This window comes from Filicampus tigris, chromosome 3, assembly GCF_054856515.1.
Source record: "Filicampus tigris isolate MCC_2025a chromosome 3, RoL_Ftig_1.0, whole genome shotgun sequence".
NCBI lineage: Eukaryota > Metazoa > Chordata > Actinopteri > Syngnathiformes > Syngnathidae > Filicampus > Filicampus tigris.
In genome coordinates this window covers 30,887,862-30,911,745 of record NC_141219.1, presented here as the reverse complement: position 1 = coordinate 30,911,745, position 23,884 = coordinate 30,887,862, and the positions used below count along the sequence as shown (strand labels likewise).

The 23,884-nt window shown below is 40.9% G+C and overlaps 1 protein-coding gene across 4 annotated transcripts in view; it reads right to left on the bottom strand.

The window, feature by feature from the left end:
- The window catches only part of tmc3 (transmembrane channel like 3), a 108,780-nt gene that overhangs the window by 7,930 nt on the left and 76,966 nt on the right, over window positions 1-23,884 (bottom strand). For all 4 annotated transcript variants that reach the window (XM_086025207.1, XM_086025206.1, XM_086025208.1 and 1 more), the window contains 8 exons: window positions 22,084-22,338; window positions 20,249-20,377; window positions 18,063-18,130; window positions 17,702-17,830; window positions 1,699-1,809; window positions 1,186-1,311; window positions 981-1,059; window positions 62-104 (listed from right to left, as the gene is read on the bottom strand). In XM_086025207.1, coding sequence (XP_085881333.1) covers window positions 62-104; window positions 981-1,059; window positions 1,186-1,311; window positions 1,699-1,809; window positions 17,702-17,830; window positions 18,063-18,130; window positions 20,249-20,377; window positions 22,084-22,338 — 940 coding nt within the window. The remainder of the gene's footprint in view (window positions 1-61; window positions 105-980; window positions 1,060-1,185; window positions 1,312-1,698; window positions 1,810-17,701; window positions 17,831-18,062; window positions 18,131-20,248; window positions 20,378-22,083; window positions 22,339-23,884) is intronic.

The window sequence follows — 23,884 nt, the reverse complement described above, 5'->3', positions numbered from 1 at the left end:
CGCTCCACAAATTCATACAAGCACATTCAATACAACAAACTCTTAAGAACAATTAACACACCTGCAGCCATTTGGAAGACTTTCTTTTTATCGTCAGTGCGCTCCTAAAAGGATTAGAAAGATACCATTATCTTTTTTTTTTGCATTCCCACAACCTCTTTCAAATGTATAGTAGTATATTATTGCCCATATTTCACTCAACGGCTTCAAACGCAGATGGGCCTAGTTGGGTTCATGCAGTTGGCAAGAGGAATATGGAGGCACATGGGCAGCAGGGCTGTGATAGCTAACCCTCAAGTACTAATAGAAGAATAAAATTGTGATGTATTAATACTGTAATAGATGGGGTAATTAAATGTTAGTTCACAGACAAGTACTGCAAAATTCCCTTAATTTGGGATTCTTGTGTTGAAATTTTTGGGAACTTTGGGAATGGGAATACATATTAGGGCTAGGATGCGATCTATCACGATACTTTTTGTGCTGATACCAAGTATCGATACGTTAATGAACACAGTAGTGTGTGTGTGTGTGTGGGTTTGTGTGTGTGCGTGTGTGTGTGTGTGCATTTGATGGACGCGCTATTCAAGCTGTGCACAACTTGGCCACTTGGAGGCAGTGTGGATCCTCGTTTTGCGATACATGTAGTCACATTGAGGATATATATATATATATATATATATATATATATATATATATATATATATATATATATATATATATATATATATATAAAACACGTGAATGCAGCATTCACACAATTACCGTAATCACAGCAGTTTGTGGGATAGCCATACATTGTGTTAGTTTAAACACACCCAAATTAAATTGGCCACCCAGCAATAATCAAGACCAAGATCAAACCAAGAAAACAGTCTGTGGCAGTGACTTTGAATTAAGAATTTTCAACTTTGTATATTTTATAAATTAATGCTGTTGTATTTTCATATTGTCAATCTGTCAGTTTGTTAGACACTCACTGTCTGGAGCTGCATCATCAGCTGGTTGTTGGTGAATTTTAGAGATCTGGCGATGGCCTGGAGATAGTATATCAGCATGCTAAAACACAAACAGATGATGGAAATCAGAGTACTCGTTAAATTTTGTGTGTTTGTTTGCATGTGCATGTGTTTGTTTGCATGTGCGTGCTTGTGTGTGTGAGCGCGTGCGAGTGTATGGTCTTACAACAGAAGCAGTAGTGCCGGTAACACTACAACAGGGCTGGTGACGTAACTAATCACTTTACTGAACCACAGGGGAAAGTCGCTGGCCACTGTTTCAGATATGATGTCATAGATTTTCTCTTGACCGCTGCAACAAAAGTTTTATTCTTGTGAAACAGTGAAACTATATAGAGTGTTATCACCCTTAAATCCCTTCTGTAAGGAGACACACAAGGCATATACTGGGTGATCAGGAGTTCACGTTTTGGAATTAATTTAAGTGACTTAACACTAGTGAAAAGAGACCCAAGTTCTTTAGAAATTGTGAGAAACACGTGGAGATATCGACATACACTGTATCATCAAAGTAAAAATACTATTTGGCAACTATGGCCAAGTGGTTTAGGACACTGACTGCCAAAATGGGGATCCCATTTGGCTTTGGTGCCCCTGTTTTGTCACCATACTGATGGACTAAACGCAGTGGCTGCATTTTGTAAATGAAATTAATGACAACGAAGAGGGTTCTTCTTACCTAAATGGCCCACAGTGTTGTGAAGGACGGTATCTCACAATGGCAAATATGGTGGGCAACATACACAGAAAGAGCATAAAAAGTAGCATCGCCAAGTAGAAATTATTTGATCTAGAAAAAACACAGAGAGACAGGTTGATCATCATTAGATTCAGGGTATTAAATGGATGTAAAAACAGATCTTAACAAGAGCTGCGAGCAGTTTTTTAAGGGCCCTCATAGCCCTGGCCACTTTGGGGTACTGGCATCCATTAGTGTTTGTGTCGACCAACTTCAGTTAGAGTACATTAATCTTCCAGTTAAAAAAAAAAATAGAACTAATGTGAATTGAAGCACACATTGATTATGGACACCTTCAACACATTTAGAGGCCCCGGGTCCATTGTGTGGCTTTGCAATCCCATACAAAAAAGTCTTATAAAAATAATTAGGAAAATATGAAAATGATCGGGCGGCACGGTGGTCGACTGGTTAGCACGTCCGCCTCACAGTTCAGAGGTCGTGGGTTCCCGGCTCCGGCCTCCCTGTGTGGAGTTTGCATGTTCTCCCCGTGCCTGCGTGGGTTTTCTCCGGGCACTCCGGTTTCCTCCCACATTCCAAAAACATGTAAGTTGATTGGATACTCTAAATTGCCCCTAGGTGTGATTGTGAGTGCGGATGTTTGTCTCTGTGTGCTCTGCGATTGGCTGGCAACCAGTTCAGGGTGTACCCCGCCTACTGCCCAAAGACAGCTGGGATAGGCTCCAGCACGCCCCGCGACCCTTGTGAGGAGAAGCGGTACAGATAATGGATGGATGGATGAAAATGATCAGTTTCAACTGAATTATATGTGGATCTTATGTGCTGAAAAACACCCATGTACAAATTGCAAGAAATTCATATATTTTATAATCTCCACAGTCTCCAGCTCCCAGCTACACCAGATAGCCACCACTCCTTCCTGTCCAGCCTTGGCCTTCACAACATCTCAGGTGAGGAACCAGCTGAAGAAGATGAAGGCGAGGAAGGCAGCGGGTCCAGATGGCATCAGCCCCCAGCTCCTCAAATCCTGCGCAGACCAGCTGTTTGGAATTGTCCAGCACATGTTCAACCTGAGCCTGAAGCTGGGCAGGGTCCCCCAGCTATGGAAAACATCCTGCCTGGTCCCGGTGCCAAAGACCCCCCACCCGAAGGAGCTCAACAGCTTCAGACCAGTGGCGCTGACGTCCCACCTGATGAAGACCCTGGAGAGACTGGTCCTTGTCCACCTGCGCCCCCTGGTGATCTCCTCAATGGACCCACTCCAGTTCGCATACCAGCCTGGCATCAGTGTGGATGATGCCATCATCTACCTCCTCCACACTTCACTCTCCCACCTGGAGAAGGCGGGGAGCACTGTGAGGATCATGTTCTTTGATTTCTCCAGTGCTTTCAAAACCATCCAGCCCACCCTACTGGGAGACAAGCTGGAGCGGGCGGGGGTGGCGCACCACCTCACTACATGGATCCAGGACTACCTCACAAACCGGCCACAGTATGTGAGGACACAGGACTGTGTGTCTGACGTGCTCCTCTGCAGCACGGGGGCCCCACAGGGAACTGTCTTGCCTCCCTTCCTGTTCACCCTCTACACCTCGGACTTCAACTACAACACCCCTACCTGTCACCTGCAGAAGTTCTCTGACGACTCTGCGATTGTCGGCCTCATCACAGGCGGAGATGATCGGGAGTACAGAGAACTTACTCAGGGTTTTGTGGACTGGTGCCAGCAGAACCGCCTCCTGATCAATGCGGGGAAATCCAAAGAAATGGTGGTGGATTTCGGTAGGCGCCAGCACTCTTCACCTGCACCAGTGAATATCCGGGGAACAGATGTTGAGAGAGTCTCAACTTACAAGTACCTGGGTGTTCATCTGAACAATAAACTGGACTGGTGTGACAACACAGACGCCCTCTATAGGAAGAGTCAGAGCAGACTCTTCCTACTCAGGAGACTGAGGTCTTTTGGGGTTCAGGGGACACTCCTCAGGAACTTTTATGACTCGGTGGTTGCATCGGTCATCTTCCAGGGAGTGGTCACCTAGGCAGGCGGCGTCTCGGCCCGGGACAAGAAGCGGCTGGACAAACTGGTCAAGAGGGCCGGCTCTGTCCTGGGCTGCTCCCTGGACTCTGTGGACTCGGTGGGGGACAGGAGAATGTTGGCCAAGCTGTCATCAATGCTGGGCAACCCGGACCACCCCCTCCAGGGCACCCTAACAGCACTCCACAGCACCTTCAGTGACAGACTGTTACACCCTCGCTGTGCAAAGGAGAGATTCCGCCGTTCCTTCTTGCCTGCTGCTGTCAGACTCTTTAACAAGAACATTGTGTAGTCTCTACAAACTGGCGGTCATTAGTGCAATTGTGCAGTCCTGCACCTGAGCTCATATCGTGCAATACCCAATATTCCCCACTACTGTAATACCGTGCAATACTCAACATTCCCCACTACTGTTAGTCTAGTTTTATTTTTATCCAATGCTGTTCCTTACATTTCACTACAGCACTGCAGCACTGTCACTTAGAGTATTTTTTCCTCTGTACTATGTACAGGCCGAAATGAGTGTTCCTCATATTTTTTATGTAGATGTAGGTTGGTGTGTATACACATGTGTATATACACATGTTACTGTGTATATCTACATAGGTTTGATTCTAAATGTTTGCCGTCAATGTTATACATTAATGGCCACATTATGCCGCCGCCCCTGTGTGACCTATATCTTTGCTACTGTAACAATGAAAATTTCCCCACTGTGGGATCAATAAAGGCATTCTTATCTTATCTTATCTTATCTTCTCATGTATGCCATATATGTCCTACTCAATACCATCAGTCTTATACATTTTGTATGAAGAAAGCAGCTGCCATCAAGACGCTTGTAAAAAAGAGAACGCTGGATGAGTCCTTGTTAGTAAATAATAGACCCATCTCAAATCTTCCCCTCTTATCAAAGATTGTGGAGAAAGTAGTTTTTAATCAACTCAGAAAATTCTTGAACTCTGACTTGACTTTTTGATAAATCCCAATCAGAATTCTAATTTCGTCACAGTACAGAAAGAGCTCTTATCAAAGTACTGAATGACATGAGATTAAACACCAAGATAGGTGTTGGTGCTAGTCTTATTGGATCTCAGTGCAGCATTTGATACAATTGATCATAACATACTGTTGAACAGATTAGAAATTTGGGTACGATTGAATGGAACAGTTCTAAACTGGTTTAGGTCTTACTTAGAGTAAACAAGTTACTTTGTGACCATTGGAAGTTTTGAATCAAATCGGATGGCCATGATAAAGGGTTCCTCAAGGTTCAGTCCTTGGGCCCCTTCTGTTCAGTCTGTGTATCTTACCTTTGGGTCAAATGCTTATGAACACTAATGTTGGCTATCAGTTATGCAGATGACACAGAGCTTTATATATCAATGCCCCCAAATGACGGCAGTTCAATCAGCGTATTGTGACTGTCTAGAACAGGGGTCGGCAACCGTTTACACTCAAAGAGCCATTTTGACCCGGTTTCCGCGGAAAAGAAAACACTAAGGGCCGCAAACACAAACAAGCGGAGAGTTGAAGGTCTCTTTCAAATTAATTAAAAAGCTGAACTTAAATTATCCATCGAGCAAACAAAAATGCATGAATTTAAAAATACAGTGGGGAAAAAGAGCACTATTTCATTGAACAATGAAAATGAATATTTGCGAAATAACTGCCCGAATATTTATTTGACCTGGTTAATGGGACTTCTGCTCCTGAACCTTTGCGTACAACCAGCGTCTGCAAATCAGGGCTGTGAAGTCATTTTCATCTTTACGCAGGACTGTAAGCTGCCATCTTTTTCAGAAAAATCCTTTTGTGTGTGTAAGCGTTCATAGTACATTCAAAATGCGACCTCGGTCTCTTTTCTTGTGTGAACATAATTGCGCCCCTAAAGTGACATACGCAGAAGAGACGGTCGACGTCATTCACGACGTTGTGTTTACAGAAGTAAATGTGGTGCAGCATGTCGAGGCATTTCGACAGTGGAGCGATTCGGTCAGAGGTAGAAATACAGTATTTGGGAGAAATAATGAGGCGAGGCTTTCAATCTCATTTCATCTCCAGTAGACTTGATTATTGTAACGGTCTTCTTAGTGGTCTACCTCAAAAGAGCATCAAACATCTGCAGCTCATTCAGAACGCTGCAGCTTGGCTTCATACCAGAACGAAGAGATCTGAACATACTGTATTACTCCAGTCCTAATGGCTTTACACTGGCTCCCAATTAACTGTAGAATAGATTTTAAAATTTTACTACTATCTATAAATCACAAAATGGTTTGGGTCCGTCAAATGGTTAGCACGTCCACCTCATAGTGCAAAGTTCGCAGGTTCGGATCCAGTGTGGAGTTTGCATGTTCTCCCCATGCCTGCATGGGTTTTCTCCGGGTACTCCAGTTTTCTCCCACATTCCAAAAACATGCTCGATAGGTTAATTGGAGACACTCTACATTGCCCCTAGGTGTGATTTTGAATGTGAATGTTTGTGTGTGCCCTGCGATTGGCTGGCAATCGTGTCAAGGTGTAACCCGCCCACGACCCGAAGACAGCTGGGATGGGCTCCAGCACGCCTGCGACCCTTGTGAGGATAAGCGGATTTGATAATGGATGGATGGATGGATGGATGGATGGATGGATGGATGGATGGATGGATGGATGGATGGAACGTTTGGGTCCTAAATACATTAATGAAATGCTGATTGAATATAAACTATGTGGGCCTCTGAGATCTGCAGACTTGGGTCAATTAGTGGAGGTCAGAGTTCAAGGTAAACATGGTGAAGCTGCATTTAACTGTTATGCTGCACACAAATGGAATAAGCTGCCAACAGAAGTGAAGTTAGCCCCAAATGTAAATGCTTTTAAATGTAGGTTAAAAACTTTGCTTTTTTCTCATACCTTTGATTAAGGTCCTCTAGACAATTTTAAATAATTATTTTTCTTTTATATATTTTAGAAACCCACTTGTATTTCCTTACTTTTATAAATGTTTTTAAAGTTTTCTAATAATGTGTTCAAATGTTGTCAATGTACATTCTAGTAATTTTTGTTAGCTACTTTAGGTGTAGGTGTTGTGTCTTTGCTTGTGTGAAGCACATTGAGTTGCCTTGTGTATGAAATGTGCTATATAAATAAAACTACCTTGCCTTGCCTATGAAGGAAAAATATACTCAAATTATACTACTGTTGTTCCTAATGTATGAATCATACAGGTTTCTTGTGCAAATGTATATGGCACATATGTACATCGTCGCTATCGGGCAGAATTTTCATAGTGTCAAAATGACAACTTTACAGGAGGAAAAAAAAAAAACACCAGCTTGTTTGAGTTTGCAGGCACCGTTTCGTTCAAGTTGTATTATACCTTATATTGTTATTGCACACTCACGTCAACATACTACTACCTACAAAATACATCCAAATGCTAATATAACACTGTCATTGATTTAGAGAGTACAAAACGAAGTCTGCGGCAGCCGAGTACTTCAAAGTCCGCGGCAGCCGAGTATTTCAAAGTCTGCGATCATGTGAAGCTCCCATCGTGCAAAAAGCTTTTGAAAAGGTCACAAAAGCAAACGTCTGCACTCGACAACACAGTACAATACATCTTCATTTTGCCTTCAACGCTTTCACAAAACACCTTCTCAAAGGTTTAAAGCCATGAGTGATGCAATAAATAACACAATGAGCCAAATATAACAACATTTCTTGGATTAACATAATGTCATGGAGGTTTTCCAGTCAGGCTTCAAGATGATGCATAGCACAGTCAGCCCTGTTACGTGTTTTTAATGATATCCTCCTGGCAAACGACACTGGAGACTATGTATGTCTCGTTTTGTTGGATTTGACTGCAGCATTTAATATGGTGGGCCTCGGTATTCTTTTGGCTCATTTGCAGCACCATTAATGAAAGCTCTCTTGAGTGGTTTAAATCCTATTTGACTGGCAGGACTTTTTTGCCTAGGTTCCTCTGAGTCCTGTTCTGCCCCTTTATCGTATGGTGTTCCACAGGGTTCTATTTTGGGGCCCCTGCTGTTCTCCTATTTGCTGCCCCTGGGTTCCATCCTTCGAAAACACAGTATTTTCTTCCACTGCTATGCGGATGACCCGCATCTATGTCCCACTGAGCAAAAAAGAGGCTTTCTCCTTAAGACCACTTTTGTCCTGTCTAGAGGACATCAAAGCCTGGATATCACAAAATCTCTTACATTTCAACGAAAAGAAAACAGAAGTTATGGTGTTCGGTCCCAGTGGCTCTTCTACATCCCACCCTGTTGACCTGGGCCCCTCGGCTTCATATCTAAAGCCAATAGTCTTAAACTTGGGTTTTAAATTTGACAGTGACCTTAAATTGGACTAGCAAGTCAGCGCTGTTGTAAGATCCAGATTCTTTCATCTTAGACAGCTGGCTAGGGTGAAGCCCCTCCTTTCTCATCAGCACTTAGAAACAATTATCCATGCCTTTGTTACATCTCGGCCAGATTACTGTAATACACTATATTTTGGCGTCGGGCAGTTCCCTCTCCAACGTCTCCAGTCCAAAACTCTTAACTGGGGCTCGGAAGATGGAGCACAGAACACCAATTCTGGCCTCCGTTCACTGGCTCCCAGTGCATTTTAGGGTTAAATTTAAGATTATTCTATTTGTTTATAAGTCAGTAAATGGTCTCGCCCCGGCATACCTCTCCGAGCTCCTCCATTCCTACGCACCATCCCGCAGCCTAAGGTCTGCGGACCAGGCGCTGCTCGAGGTGCCGAGGACTAAGCGGAGCCTCAGAGCGGATCGAGCCCTCTCTGTTGCTGGTTCCTCCCTTTGACCTTCCATTGAATGTTAGGCAAGCCCTCTCTCTGTCCATTTTCAAAACCCGTTTGAAGACACATTTCTATTCTTTGGCTTTCAATTTTCGGCTGTTTTCCAGTGTCTATTGTATACGAGCCATTCTACAGAATTGGTTGAAATTGCTGTCCCACAATGAAAATCAAATTTTAAAAAACAATGAAAAGTTCAGACCTTGCATATTTAGTAATATCTTGTTATGATATATTTTATCACAAGACATTAATTGAGATCCTATCAAACGGAATGTAAGTCATCTTTTATATGTCACTTTCTATTTGGAGGTGGCTGTCCCAATCTCTAACTCCTAAATTTCAATTAATGAAAATAAAATGTAGACGCTTTTTGCCAATTTAAATAATATTTTACTTTAATAGAACATTTTGGTTGCTTTTAAATGTATGGTGAAAGATTTATATATATAATAAAGGAAAGAAAAAGAAATATGAGATGGAAGGAAGAAAGAAAGCTGAAGTCTACCAATGAATTATCCAGCAGAGAGCAAAGGAAAGTCAGAAGAGCATGGAGGAAAAGACCACGGGATGTCTCTCAAGAAACAGAGAGAGAGGGAACATACATACAGGGAAATGTATGTTTGAAAAATGTTTGTCATTCCAATGAAATTTTCATTTGGAAGGTGAAACCACAGTTTTTCAATGATGAAGAGCCCTGTGATGGACAGGTGACCGGTCCAGCCTGTACCCTGCTTTTGTCCTAAGTCGGCTGTGATCAACTCCAACAACCCCCGACCCTGAGTACAGCACAAAGCAGTAGATGATGGAAAGAATAATGTTTCATTAGTTATAATACATGTTAAAAATTAAATATAGCAAAACTAGTTAAGTAATTACAATGCTACCCTCACACAAAGTATTACTGCAACAGGAGCAAAAACAGTATGGTCACTACTTAAACTTTGCAGTCACTACAAAAAAAACAGATGTTTTAGCAAAAATAAAATGTATTGAATTATCAACCAATGATTTTTGATAATGATTGTTTAAGGGTATGTTTATTTTAATTAATGATGACTTTTGAAGTCAATATGATCAACTTTCTACATTTTACAATGAAAAATAGCATATAGATTTTGATTTATTTCGGAAAAACTAATGTTAAATTCTTTTAAAATTCATTTAGATTGACTTTGATGTCAAAGCCCTATACATTGATTTATAAAAATACTCTGTAGAGGGGGGATGGGAAAAAAATATGAATCGGCTAGTAAAATTATTTTTATTCTTCTGTAATTGTGTGTTTCAGTTGTGACAAATTCTAGGACAGGCAAGATATTAGGGAAAAGCTAGAAAATACTATTTGAAAATTTACTCTACTTTTACTATATATGTGCCACTTAGATATGGTGCAACATTCATTCATTCATTCATTATCCATACCGCTTATCCTCACAAGGGTCGCGGGCGTGCTGGAGCCTATCCCAGCTGTCTTTGGGCAGTAGGCAGGGGACACCCTGAATTGGTTGCCAGCCAATCGCAGGGCACACAGAGACAAACATCCGCACTCACAATCACACCTAGGGGCAATTTAGACAGTCCAATCCACTTACCATGCATGTTTTTGGAATGTGGGAGGAAACCGGATTACCCGGAGGAAACCCACGCAGGCACGGGGAGAACATGCAAACTCCACACAGGGAGGCCGGAGCCAGGATCGAACCCACGACCTCTGAACTGTGAGGCGGACGTGCTAACCAGTCGACCACCGTGCCGCCCTGGTGCAACATGAATATAGTAAAAAAAAATTCTGAAATAAAATACAAATTTAATTTTCCAACTCTGAATTTGAACCAATTCAGTAGAATGGCTAATATAGTGTTTTGTGTTAAATTATTGCTTTCACTTGTTGTATTATGCTTATTTTGTTGTTGTATGTAAAGTGCTTTGTTACAGCTGTAGCTGGAAATGCGCTATATATTGTATAGTATTGTATTATTCCCAGAAAATTGATTCGCTGGGACGCCAAAACCACGGCTACGTCAACCAATCAACGCGTGTGTGGGCGGAATTTGAATGTTTTCCAGGTTGTTGACAGAATGTTAGCCTGGTCTGCTCACACTTGCAGCGTGCTGTACAGAAGGTAAGGGAAGATTGCTGTTTTACATATTGCTTTCTCTAATGCATGAATAGAAAGTTGTATTTGGTGTGCATCTTTGCCATGCATCCTTCCCGAATGTTTAAATTGGCCACGCGTGTTGGTGTTCGAACGATCAGCGACGTAGCAAGTTAGTAATAGCAACAGGTAAACACATTTGAGTTGACAGGAAAGCATTGTTCTTTCCTCGCATCTCGCTAACATCACTTTGTCAAGATTAAGAGCTAAATCACTCATTATTGTACTTAGCTGTGACGATAGTAGGCGTTTAGCCTCTGGTGGAAGCTAACGTAACCTGTGATGCAATAGCATCGTTTAAGTTAACGGCTATTTGAGACAAAACTAGCCTGTGTACATTCTGATTTTTCTTGCACTTTTAGGACATTTCAGAGTCGGACACAGACCAGCCAGTCACCACAGGTAAGACAGGTGGCCTGCGTTATTCACTGAGGCTCAGGTGAGACATTTTAATTTGTCTTCCCACAAAGAAACACTCCTTTTTTTACTTAAACTTTGTGAACTGTCGCTCGTCGTAATTGTGTTGTTTAAACAGTGCGGAGCTGTTGTTTTCAAGATGCGTCATCATTTAGGCACAATAAATTAAGTATGTTTTTTATGTGCTATTGATGATTTAAGTGAGTTAAACATGAAATACTTTGTATACAACTGCTTTGTCATGCACACTTCTTTTAACAGTATTAGATAAAATCTTAAAGTGGAAGTCAACCCAAACATTTTTTTTCAAGAATGTGTTCTATGCAGGCCCACTAGCTGAAAAAAGGTATTCTGATTATTATTGCATTTGAGGAATATGACTTAAGCAGCAAAATCAACCCATTTTTAGCCATCTCAGGGGCAGAAAATGAGACCACAGTTGCTCAGGGCCCAAATAACTACCAATCATGGCTCAGCTTCAGAAAACAGATGAGCTGTGATTGGTCGTTACCCGAGCCTCAAGCATTTATGTCATTTTCAGTCGACAGAAGTGACAAAATTGCTGAGATGGCTAAAAACTGGTGGATTAACTCTGATTCCACAAATACAATATTAATCAGAATGTCTTGTTTAAACTACTGGGCCTGCATAGAACAAACATATTCTTGAAAAAAGAATGTTTGGTTTGACTTCCCCTTTTAGTGTTTCAAAAAGCTTCAGTGTAACATGTAAATCTCTGACTTCCACTGTGTGTTTTTTTTTTTTTTTAACAATATGTCTCCCAGCAGTCACCAAACATTGATGGGAAAAAGGGATGCCATCACCTGTTGTTTCATTTACCTTGGGGAAAGACAAGAAGAGCTTTTCCTGTATTGCTTGGTATGTTGTTAAATGACATGATTGATACTCTCTTACACTCTTTCCTCTCCTCTCTATTCAGTTAGATCATGCAAAATGTAGATGCGAGAATTACGTAATTGTTGAAACAACTGACTGACGAGATGAACTGAAACATATTGGACAACCTTCCTCATACCCGACTTAACACTAGAAAAGCCAGGATTTTTTACAACTCCTTGAATGCCCAGAAAGGCGGTCAAATATCACCTAGGTTTTTATATAACAACTCTTCTGGCTACAATTAGCAACCTTTCATATGTAAGCTGGCCATTACCTTCCAAAGCAGCAGGGGGTATGGCGGGGTGGGGGAGTGGGAGGATTGGTTGGGGGGTTGGGGGGTGGTATCTAGCATTGCAAAGCGGGGGGAAGTGGTAGCCCTCAGGTATGAAAGGCAGACTACTCTTCATTGACCATTTGTTTGGGGGAAGTCATCATTCACTAGCCTAAATTACTTTCTCTATAGCAGTCATTAGGCTTTGTTGTTCACAAACACAGCCTGGCAAAAAAAATAAATTGAAGAAACAAAAAGCTATAAATGACTTCAGCCATGTGGACACCACTTGTATCTTTTTTTTTTTCAATTTGGCACAATAATAGTAAGTCACTGATGGTGTAGTGGTACACACGCCTGAGTTGTGTGCGGGCAGCATGGGATCGGTTCCCACTCAGTGACAGTGTCTTTGTGTGCCCTGCTACTGGTTGGTGACCAGTTCAGGGTGTAGTCTGCCTTTCGCCCATTGTCTGCTGGGATAGGCTCCAGCACCCCCCCGCGACCCTGTACAGGATAAGCGATGTGGAAGATGACATGACATGACGATAATAGAAAACTACAACACTTCATTTGTCAGCGGTAGCCATGATTGAGTAGCCTAAAGACCAAATCTCAGTTGGCACATTCAACAGTCGCCAAAAGCACTCAGGTACAGTATGTTGCAGGTCTTATTCTGTTTTTTTCCATCAAGAGCTCCAAGTGTGTCATTTTGTGTAAAAATGAAAGAAACAATTGATCTTATCTGATTCATTAGGTGTTTTCAACCACGGGTCAGTCACATACTCTTCTAGTTCATCAATAAATATCAAATTTTTGACAAATTAAAAAAAAAAAATGGCTGAACTCAGCAAGGCCGAAAGTCGATTTTAGTTCGGCCCACTAATCGGCCCTCATGCGTGTGACGTGCTCGCGAGGCGGCAAAATTTAATCTCAGCCTACTCGGTGAAAGGCTTCTTTTTAGGCTTCTTTCTACTCCCGCGTCAGCGCGAGCGACAACTGATGTTATAGGGATTGTGGTATTGCCCCCCAGCACCCCCGGTCCCTCTTGTAATGGTATGCCCCAGTTGTAGGTGGGAGGCGCGGGTTACGTCATGTGAAAATAAGGAAATACAAACACGTTTGAACGCACGTTTCTGTCGCACGTCTCTTCTTACACAAACAACTTCCAAATTGATTCACATGACTGATGCATTGTGCTGTTGGTGACAGGTCTGCAACACATGCCACTCACACATAAGGATTTGTTGCTGCTCTGATCGGTCCATTATATCACATTTTGCGATGACATACAGTTTCCCACACGTAGAGGATGCCCCACGCAGCTCGTTGCTGCTGCAAAGCAACTAGTCTAGCCGCATTGTGTGTGGAGAGAAATTACTCACCCACTTTCCCCCTTAGCCACCACCTTCAAGACCATTTTCGGAATAAAATCAAATGCATCGTCTAGTCATCTCGGTCCCTTTATGGTTGTAGCAGGCACGATATCCATTGTAGTCGCTGTCTTTTTGAAGCGACGCCCCCTGACTTGTTTCAAAACAACTTGTGTCCACGAGTATATATATATATTTTTTTTTGTTGTTGTTGTGTTTTGTTTTGTTTTGGGTTTTTTTTGGAGTATATTCAAGCTGCGCGCAGCACTGACTCAAGGATGACGCAGCCACATCAAGGTGGAGTTCATGCACTTCTCTGGCGTCTTCCCTATTTCCGGAAATACGCCATAGCCAACCAGCTGTGTATAGTGGTTTGCTGTTATGCTTTTATTTTGAAAGCCGGGAAGGAGGGGAAGTGTGGAAAATAAATAAGTAACTTGACTACGACTTCTGACTGGCTGTTGGACCCAAATAATTATACAATACGACAAATCCAGCCCGAGGCTCGCAATGCAAGTAAGCACACGCACGTTGGCTAAGTACTACTGACGCATTTGAAGCATGTCCACAGCGGGTTCAAATAGTAAATTAGCCAGCTAATGATCTTTAGAAAGCCTCTGCCGTTAGAGCATTTCTCCCGCGGCGACGTCAATCATGGATGCTTTTTTTTTTTTTGGTCGGAGGGCGGAATGGGACGGGGGCCGACAATGTTTATGAATGTGGCCGGGGGGTCGCGGCCGGAAGGGTACCCAAGTCAAGGGTGGAGGGTCGCGGCCGGACGGGCAAAAAATGGTCAAGTGCCCAGCTCTGGTTTTATTGAATGCTTATTTGGATCATATATGAAACATTTTGGATTGCATGTATAAAACATATGTATAACATATTAAAAACATATTAAAATTGCCTAAAATACTGATAAATAATATACTAGATGAATATATGAAATGAAGTGAATTCTTATATAAACGTTAATATTGTCATGTGAGGATCGGGATTTGGACCCATTCGCAGATATGACACGGAAGTTGAAGAGTAAAAAGTCTTTATCAAAAAACATACAAAGTAACAACAGAGATCATGACTGGAATAGAGTTGGTATCCTCACTCCAAGAAGGTTGGACGTACTGACAATGTGTCACTGCCTAACTCAAAGTTTTAAACTGTAAGACTTCAGGCCTATATGACATCATAAAGGAAAAAGCATAAAAGGACCATAGCAACTGCAGAGCAACTGATACTTCACGTAAACAACACGTAAATAATCTGATTGCTGTGCCACTATAGTGTCAAATGTCACTTGATTCATGTTTTTAACTATAAACACAATTTATACACTGAAATGTGTTATTTTGTGTTGAAGTGTTTTTCTATATACACTTTAATATGTTCTTATAAAAGTTATGTATGTGTTTTATTGAGTACTTATTTGTATCATGTATGAAACATTTTAGATTGCATGTATAAAACATGTGTAGAACATATTAAAAACATTCAAATTCCCTAAAATACTTATAAGTGATATACTAGGTGAATATATGAAATGAGGTGATTTCCTATCTAACTTTAATATGTTCCGATATAATTTATATATGAATTTAATTGAATATTTATTTGTGTCATATGTGAAACATTTTAGATTGCATGTATAAAACATATGTAGAACATATTAAAAACATTCAAATTGCCTAAAATACTTATAAGTGATATACTAGATGGATATATGAAATGAAGTGATTTCCTATATAAACTTTACTGTGTTCTTATGAAATTCATGTATGTGTTTTATTGAATACTTATTTGTATCATATATGAAATGTATATTGAACTCATAATATTCTCATAAGATTTTCTTAAATCCCTTATATGATTTATGGGTTCTTTCTGGTAAGAAATGGGTCATAATCACATAGATATTGTATGTGACATATACTGCTAATCCTACTCAATTTATATACGGATGATATGATGTTTGCCATACAAACCATATAGGACTTTTTTGTATGGGAATCAATCGTCGGGCGAGATGGCTCACATATGTCACCTGATGGAAGCGTTACTGCCTACAGCTCCTCCGACCACCAAACATTCACACCCAGTCGTACACCTGTGTGAGTAGCGCTGGAGGGAAGGTGGGTGAAGTGTTTTACCCAAGGACACAAATGACACATGACTCGGACAGAGCAGAATCGAACAGTGGACCTTCCGGTTACTGGACGACCGCGCTCTTACCCCTGGGCCACAGCAGACTGCCAGGTGGTTAAAAATGTCGTCTGTGGTGGGGCCCCGGGGGTGGGTGAGATCTACCGACAGTTCCTAAAGCCTACGGATGTTGCAGGGCTGTATACATCTGGAACGTTACATGGACATCAAGGGACAGTGCCTCTGGATTGGTAAATCAGGGTGGGGGGCCTGAGAGGGTGTGTTTAAACTACAGGTCTGATCACTTTGTTATGGTCAGAAGTCAAGCTGCAGCGTTCTGAATGAGCTGCAGCTGTTTGCTAAGGTCTATTGGGAAGTTCTGGGGAGGAGTTAGGAAGTCGAATCTCAGGAAGAGTAGTGTGGTTTGTCCTGGCTGTGGAACAGGATTTTTGGGGATGGAAGCCGTTTATGCTTTCAATAGCTGTGCAAATATGCTGGACATTGACATGAATTGGAATTGAAATACAAATGGACCCAAAACGTCCCCGACAAGCACTGGTGGAATTCAGTTTGATTTTTTCAGAAAACACATCCCCAAATTGCAACATTTCATCGAATCTCACACAAATTTGTCACACTTACAGACTGCAGTGAGGTATAATGATCCAGGTAAGGCCAACAAGCACTTAACAAACATTCTCAATATAGTTGGTGATCATAAGCATAGAAATTCTGCCTCAAAGCAAGAATTGGAATTAGGTCAATCAATCAATCAATCAATCAACCAATCAATCAATCAATCAATCAATCACAATTTATTTATATAGCTCTTTTCATACACGAAAATGCAATGTAAAACATCCAAAAAAGACCGCTACCGCCCTCCCTCCCAACAAACCCAAAAACATATATCCACCAGTACATCAGCACTCGCGCACACACACGTACACACACACACAAAGCGCACAACCTGATAAACTGTGGTAAAAAGACATGACAAGGCACAGAAAAACCATATGAGGAAAGGGTACCCAAGGGGAGCTCATCCACGCTGAGGGGAATGACAACCCACGGTCACAGCAAGTGCCACCACCACAGAGACACCCGCCCCAGATCAGCCTGGAGGACCCCACACATAGTGTAGGGGCCCCGGACCCAAGGAGCCACTGAGATAATGGCCCCCGCGGAAGGGCAGCTACCCCCCAACGCGGAGGCCCCGCCCATGAGGAAACACTGGAGATAAAAGCTAACAACAACAGGTAGTAATCTTGTTTTCAAAGATACAATGTTTGCTTGAAAAAACAAAACAACAACAAACAAAACAAAACTGTTTTGGGGTGTTTTTTAATAAGAGATCTTTGACATTTTGGGTCAAATTGGCAAAGAAAAAACATAACAAGCACACTCAACTTTTAAGCCATGGTTGAAATCGTTCACTTTTGGGGGAATGTTTTTGTCTCTAGCCACTGCTCACGCCACCCCCTTCTATTGCTGGGTTAGTGGGCTCTGATGATGACCAGAGAGGTAAGAAAAAAGGGAGTTACCTTAAGGATCCCAAGATCACTTGCATTTTCATTCGTGAAATCATGCTGCTGAATTACATTGGGTCATTTTAGCTGCACATGTGGCATACACTTCTCAATACAACACAAACACCCTGCGCCCCCACATGGACAACTTTGCATGAAATTCAAATAAATTATCCCCACTGTCACATCACAATTTAGTCAAATGACCATCCGTAAATGAATCCTTTTTAAGTTTTGTTTGGAAGCAGGCAACATTTCTCCATTTAAGAGTAGAGTGTAAACTTTTAAAAACAATAAGCTGTATGGCTCACTCAAATGTGTCTGTGATAGTATAAGCGACCTCCTGACCTGGATGCTTTGAAGACCTGCTGATGGGGAACATTACAGGTGAGGACCGCCCAGCTCCGGAGATACATTAGACCAATCAGCTTCAACACATTAAAGGCAGGAAGACAAGGGGAGAAAAAAGCTCCCATCCTGCGAGAAAGAAAAAGTTATTTACACACCACACTGGGTGACATCGGATAAAGACATCCATTATGTTCATTGTTGCAAGGTGACAGTTCTGAAATGAGAAGATGAAGTGAAATGAAATGGCTATTTTAACAGGGTCATGGGTACTGAGCAGCACCGGGCAGACTGTTAACTTTGAAACAGAACGTCTATTGTAGTGAAGCTACCTAAAGATTTTACAAATGTTTCAACTTACCAGATCATCCCTTGGTTATAAATCAAATGCAGGACATTCTCTGCTATTTTGAATTCCCCATATTCAGGCTGAAAGCATACAAACGAAAAATAGTATCATTTTTAACAAATGTTTGAATATCCCTGCCATAAAATCTGAGCCCATGAATTATCTGATCAAATGATCCAATGTTCTCATCGATTTGGGTAAATGTACCGGTATATATCAATAAAAGAATTGGTTTTAAAGGGAAGCCAACACAAACGTATTTTTTTCAACAATATGTTCTATGCGAACCCACTAGTTGAAACAAGGCATTCTGATAAATATTGCGTTTGTGGAATAAGAGTTAATCCACCAGTTTTTAGCTGTCTCTGGGGGCGGCCAATTTGTCACTTCTGTCAACTGAAAATGGGAAGAATCCTATAGACCACTCCAGAACTAAACACATTGACATTCACTACCCCTACATCCGTGAATGTATACAGAATGGACAAATTGAAATAAGATATTGTAGAACAAATGACATGAAAGCGGATATATTGACCAAGCCACTAACTAAACAAAGATTTGAAAATCTTAGGGAAATTGGACTATTTACGGTTTAAACGTATTAGTTGGTGTTTGACAGGTGAACTGGTCAAAATGAAGTTTGAAATGTGTGAAAGAGTTCCAGAAGTTCGTTGTGACATGGAAATGTGTTTAAATTTGTTTTCTTGACATTTTTTGTAAAAGGGAGCACAGCTCAGTAATATTACTTAAAAGTCCTTGATGCCATTGTAAAATTAATTGAGAGTGTTGTACAGTAATTTTGCCAATGGGTGATGCTGTTGCTCACTGTGTATGTCGAGGAAGCCTTTGACTTACTTCTGTGTTTTTGGCTCTGCTGTATGTTGCCAGTTGCTGCGCAGTTCGATAGTAAAAAAGCAAATCATGCTCTATCTCCAATAAGTACGACAGTTAAGTCTGTCAGAAATTCGTCAATTCACTTCCATAATCACAATGTTTGAGAATGCTTGTGCACGTTACTGAGGGGTGTGGTACTTCAGTCAAGTACTCAAAGCAGGCAGGGACTAATAAAGTGAGGCTACATTCAACTCCCCATTTTTACGAATTGAATTAAAGAGAAGTCAACACAAACATATTTCTTTTCAAGAATATGTTCTATGCATGCCCACAAGTGGAAACAAAGCATTTTGACAAATTTTGCGTTTGTGCAATAAGAGGTAGTAATCCACCCGTTTTTAGCCATCTCCGTTTTTAGCCATTTTGTCACTTCTGTTGACTGAAAATGACCTCACAACTGCTCAGGGCTCAGGTAACGACCAATACGGCTGACCTGTTTTCTGAAGCTGAGCCGTGATTGGTCGTTACCTGAGCCCTGAGCAGTTGTGATGTCATTTTCAGGCAACAGAAGTAACAAAATGGCCACCCCCTGAGATGGCTAAAAAGGGGTGGATTTTACTGCTCAACTCATATTCCACAAACGCAATATTGACAAGAATGCCATGTTTCAACTAGTGGGCTCGATCTAGTGGGCTTGCTGGGAACATATTCTTGAAAAAAATATGTTTGGGTTGATTTTCTCTTTAAACATCCACCAGCTAACCACTTTTAACACAAGTGCATTATGTTTCTCAGCATACTAATCAATTCCAATAATGTGAAATAATTTATGCAATATCCAATACATAGTAAATAAGCAGGGAATCGGGAAATATGGAGTGGTTATTTATTGTATAAATTACACATTGTCACTCTAGAAAAACAAATTCAGGAAAGAGTTTAAAAATGCATACACAATACTGTGCTGCAGGAGATATTTGTAATAATGGCCCATGCATGATGTCATTGTTTTTGTACATAATGCAGCTAAACACATTTAAAAATCTTCAGAGACTTCATTTAACACAAATGTAACATCCTCGTTGAATAAACTCAAAATAAGAAGGTAATGTTGTTATTAGGTTTTATTAACAACTGCATGTGCTGACTTTTCAAGCCAGCCAATTCAAGAACCTTACAGTTTCACGGTTTCACACCTTACGGCTTGCACCTGGCTTTTCAAGCCAGCCAATTTAGGAACCTTACGGTTTCACGGTTTCACACCTTACGGCTAAGAAAAAACCCAAACAAACCCTTCTACCTTTTATTCATAGTAAGAAAAGAAAATAATGAGGAAACAGTGTGAACTGTGTTGAACTTACGAATTTGCTCTCCAAATCCCAACAGCAGCAGTCACTGAGATAACGAACAACCAAGCCTCTGATGAAATCAATGAGCAGGATGCTGGCCACTGTAAAGATCATGTCGATGATGGACAGCTTCAGCATTTCCTAGAGGTACAGCATATGGTTTAAACACAAAGATAGAAATTCTAGTTCTACACTAAACAAATAATCCCCACTTGTATTTCATGAATACCTAATGTATTTAAAAAATTGAATTTATCTTCCATTAATCAATCCATTATCTATAGTAGACCACTTAACATACTGTAAACCTGTCCTGTCTGAATGACCAAATAACTCTTTGGGGAAGGTCTTGGGGGGGGGGGGTAATTTTAAGTACACATCATGTGTCTGAGTATTCACACAAACTCCCAGAAAATTCCTTGGACCACGGTGAGCAACATCCATGGACGTATATATGAATGGACTACCAATGACGCTTACTCGCCTAGCAAGAAGTGAAGCCACCGGTGGCCATCTTACATTGCCAGTTGCTAAGTGTAACAAACTTGAATACGTTCATTTATCCATGGCGTTTTCACATTATTTTCTGTCTCCACGGCAAAAATGCCAGAGTGTGTGGCATATGGTTGGACCAGTAAGTCTGGAAGAAGTGTTACATGCACATTTCATTGGTAAGAATGTGATTATAAACTGTCTCTTATAAGGTACAGTATATATGAGAGTGCTACTCAAAGATTCCTAAGCACCATGTTGTTAGAACCATGAACAATGAAATTAAAGAAACTTTGAAATTAACCTAATCTTTAGAATAATTGGGTTGTAGGCATCATGTGAGCTATGAAGAAAATCCCAACACGAGAGTTCTTAGAAGGACAAAGAAGAGCACGAGGTTAGGGTTGTGCTGATCACATGATCAGAAATCGGGCCCGGTCACATCATTGTCAGTTGATCACAGTAGGGGGAAAATATTGTCGTTTTTTTTTTCTAAGATATTATTAATTCTTAGAATCATTTAAAAAAAAATCAGGGCTAAAAAAGCAACAAAATAATCCAGAGGTACACAGGTACTGCCAAAATGAAAACAATGTTTTATAGTACGCAACATCGCAACACAGTCAGAAACACCGTAAAGTAAGTAGTAAGTAAACACAGCCATTGGGGGAACATTCTGGTAGTTGTCGCGTGAAGCTTACATGAAGTTAGCATCATCTACCAATGACAATGTCTGCAGTATAGAAATATTTTAACGTGGAAAGCGGAAACAGTGCAACGGTGACTTGAAATGTGTGCAAATTGAGCATAAAGCTGTGTTTAACACAACTAATTTAATACGCCATCTGAAAAAATGTGGACAAAAAAAATGAATGTGATTTAAATGTTTTACCTGGTTTAAAGCACTCCTCCACTGGCCATATAAATGTTGTTAGGTTGGGATAGTTTTTTTCAAATTAATACAATTTTGGATGCGCTCGCTTTTTTCTCCTTAGAACATTGCAAAGGTATCAGATCAGGACTCTGTATCGACAGAGCCTCAAAATCAGGTGACCCGGAGGATGTCAAGCACACTCATATTTCAATTTTCAGTTATTGCAAATGAATACCTAATTGCATATTCCATTACAATTAGAATATATTAATATAACTAATCCAGATCACATTTTAAATACAATTTCTATTCCATCATTCTATCTTGTACAGGGTCACAAGGAAGCTGGAGCCTAACCTGCCTGACTAATGGTGTCGTACACCCTGAACAGATCACAACCAATCATAAGGCTTGACAACAGCACTCTATCAGATTTAGGGATTTATCCTACTACTGTAACATACAAAGTCAAAAACAGAACCTGTCCAACGTAGGTTTCCCAGCACTGGTCCTGCTGAGATCGAGTGTTCTTTTCAAACTGAGCTGTCTGGTTGGTGAAGGTCTCAGAGCTGCCCCTGCTTCTGTTGGTCACATCCAGCATTGTGGCAATGGTGGCTATGGTGCTGTTGCGATGTGAAATCTCAGACACCAGAGTAGAGAGGCTGGACACAGCAGGCTGGGCGATAGTTGCCAAATAAGAGCTGGTGTCAGACAAGTTTGCTGGATTTACTGGAATCTGGGAAAAGTCCAAATACAGTCTTTACTCTTTATCACCACAATCTGTCTGAGTTTTACATGCATTTTATCTCATGCAATTACTTTTAAAAAACATTATTGTACTTTGTTAACCTATCATAAACAGACATGCAAAAGGGCGCAGATGGGGTTACACATGCAAAATGGCGCGGATGAGATTAGGTTATATATATATATATATATATATATATATATATATATATATATATGTGTGTATGTATATATATATATATATATATATATATATATATATATATATATATATATATATATATATATATATATATATATATATATATATATATGTTAGAGCTGGGCATTTTACTAATAATTTTGCATCCGTCATCCGTCAGCAGCGAGGGTACTTTCCGTCGTCTGTCATTCGTCATTTTTCCTGGGAGGAAGAAAATAGTACCCGTCTGCCTCTACTTTTAAATGGCCGTCCATCGGCGAGTCCAACTAAACTTTACTATACTGATGGAAGGGCTCCTGCACACAGCGCACACTGATTGGAGAGCCATTTTCCCGCCACGAGCCACCAATCAGAAAGAAGCACTGCCACAGGGCAGCTGTCTATATAAGCAGCGTGTACCTTGTCAGCGGTCCCAATCAGACAAGTTGGCTGAAGAGGAACAAAGAGTTACATTCCCAGCAGCAGAGTCAATTGGAACAGTCATTGAAGACACACTACAATGGGCGATATACAGGTCCTTCTAAAAAAAATGTGCATATTGTGATGAAGTTCATTATTTTCCATAATGTAATGATAAAAATTTAACTTTCATATATTTTAGATTCATTGCACACCAACTGAAATATTTCAGATGTTTTATTGTTTTAATACTGATGATTTTGGCATACAGCTCATGAAAACCCCAAATTCCTATCTCAAAAAATTATATCACATATCATGAAAAGGTACTCTAAACTCGCTATTAACCAATGATATAAATCAACAAATTAATTGTAAACACCCGCAAACGATTCCTGTAGGCTTTTAAAAACTTCCAGCCATTACTCAAAACCGCAATCATGGGTAAGACTGCCGACCTGACTGCCATCATTAACACCCTCAAGCAAGAGGGTAAGACACAGAAAGATATCTCTGATCGAATAGGCTATTCCCAGAGTGCTGTATGATGGCACCTCAGTGAGAAATCTGTGGGAAGGAAAAAGTGTGGCCCAAAACGCTCAACACTAGAAGAGGTGACCAGACCCTGAGGAAGATTGTGGTGAAGGGCCGATTCCAGACCTTGGGGGAGCTTTGGAAGCAGTGGACTGAGTCTGGAGTAGAAACATCCAGAGCCACCGTGCACAGGCGTGTACAGGAAATGGGCTACAGGTGCTGCATTCCCGGTCAAGCCACTTTTGAACCAGAAACAGCGGCAGAAGCGCCTGACCTGGGCTACAACTATCGCTTCCTGCTTGCATAGTTTGTAGACGCCTGCTACTCAGCTCCTGCTTTGCTTGCATTCTTTTTGCCGATAACTGCTTTGGTTTTTTTTCTCTCTCTCTGGACTTCTCCT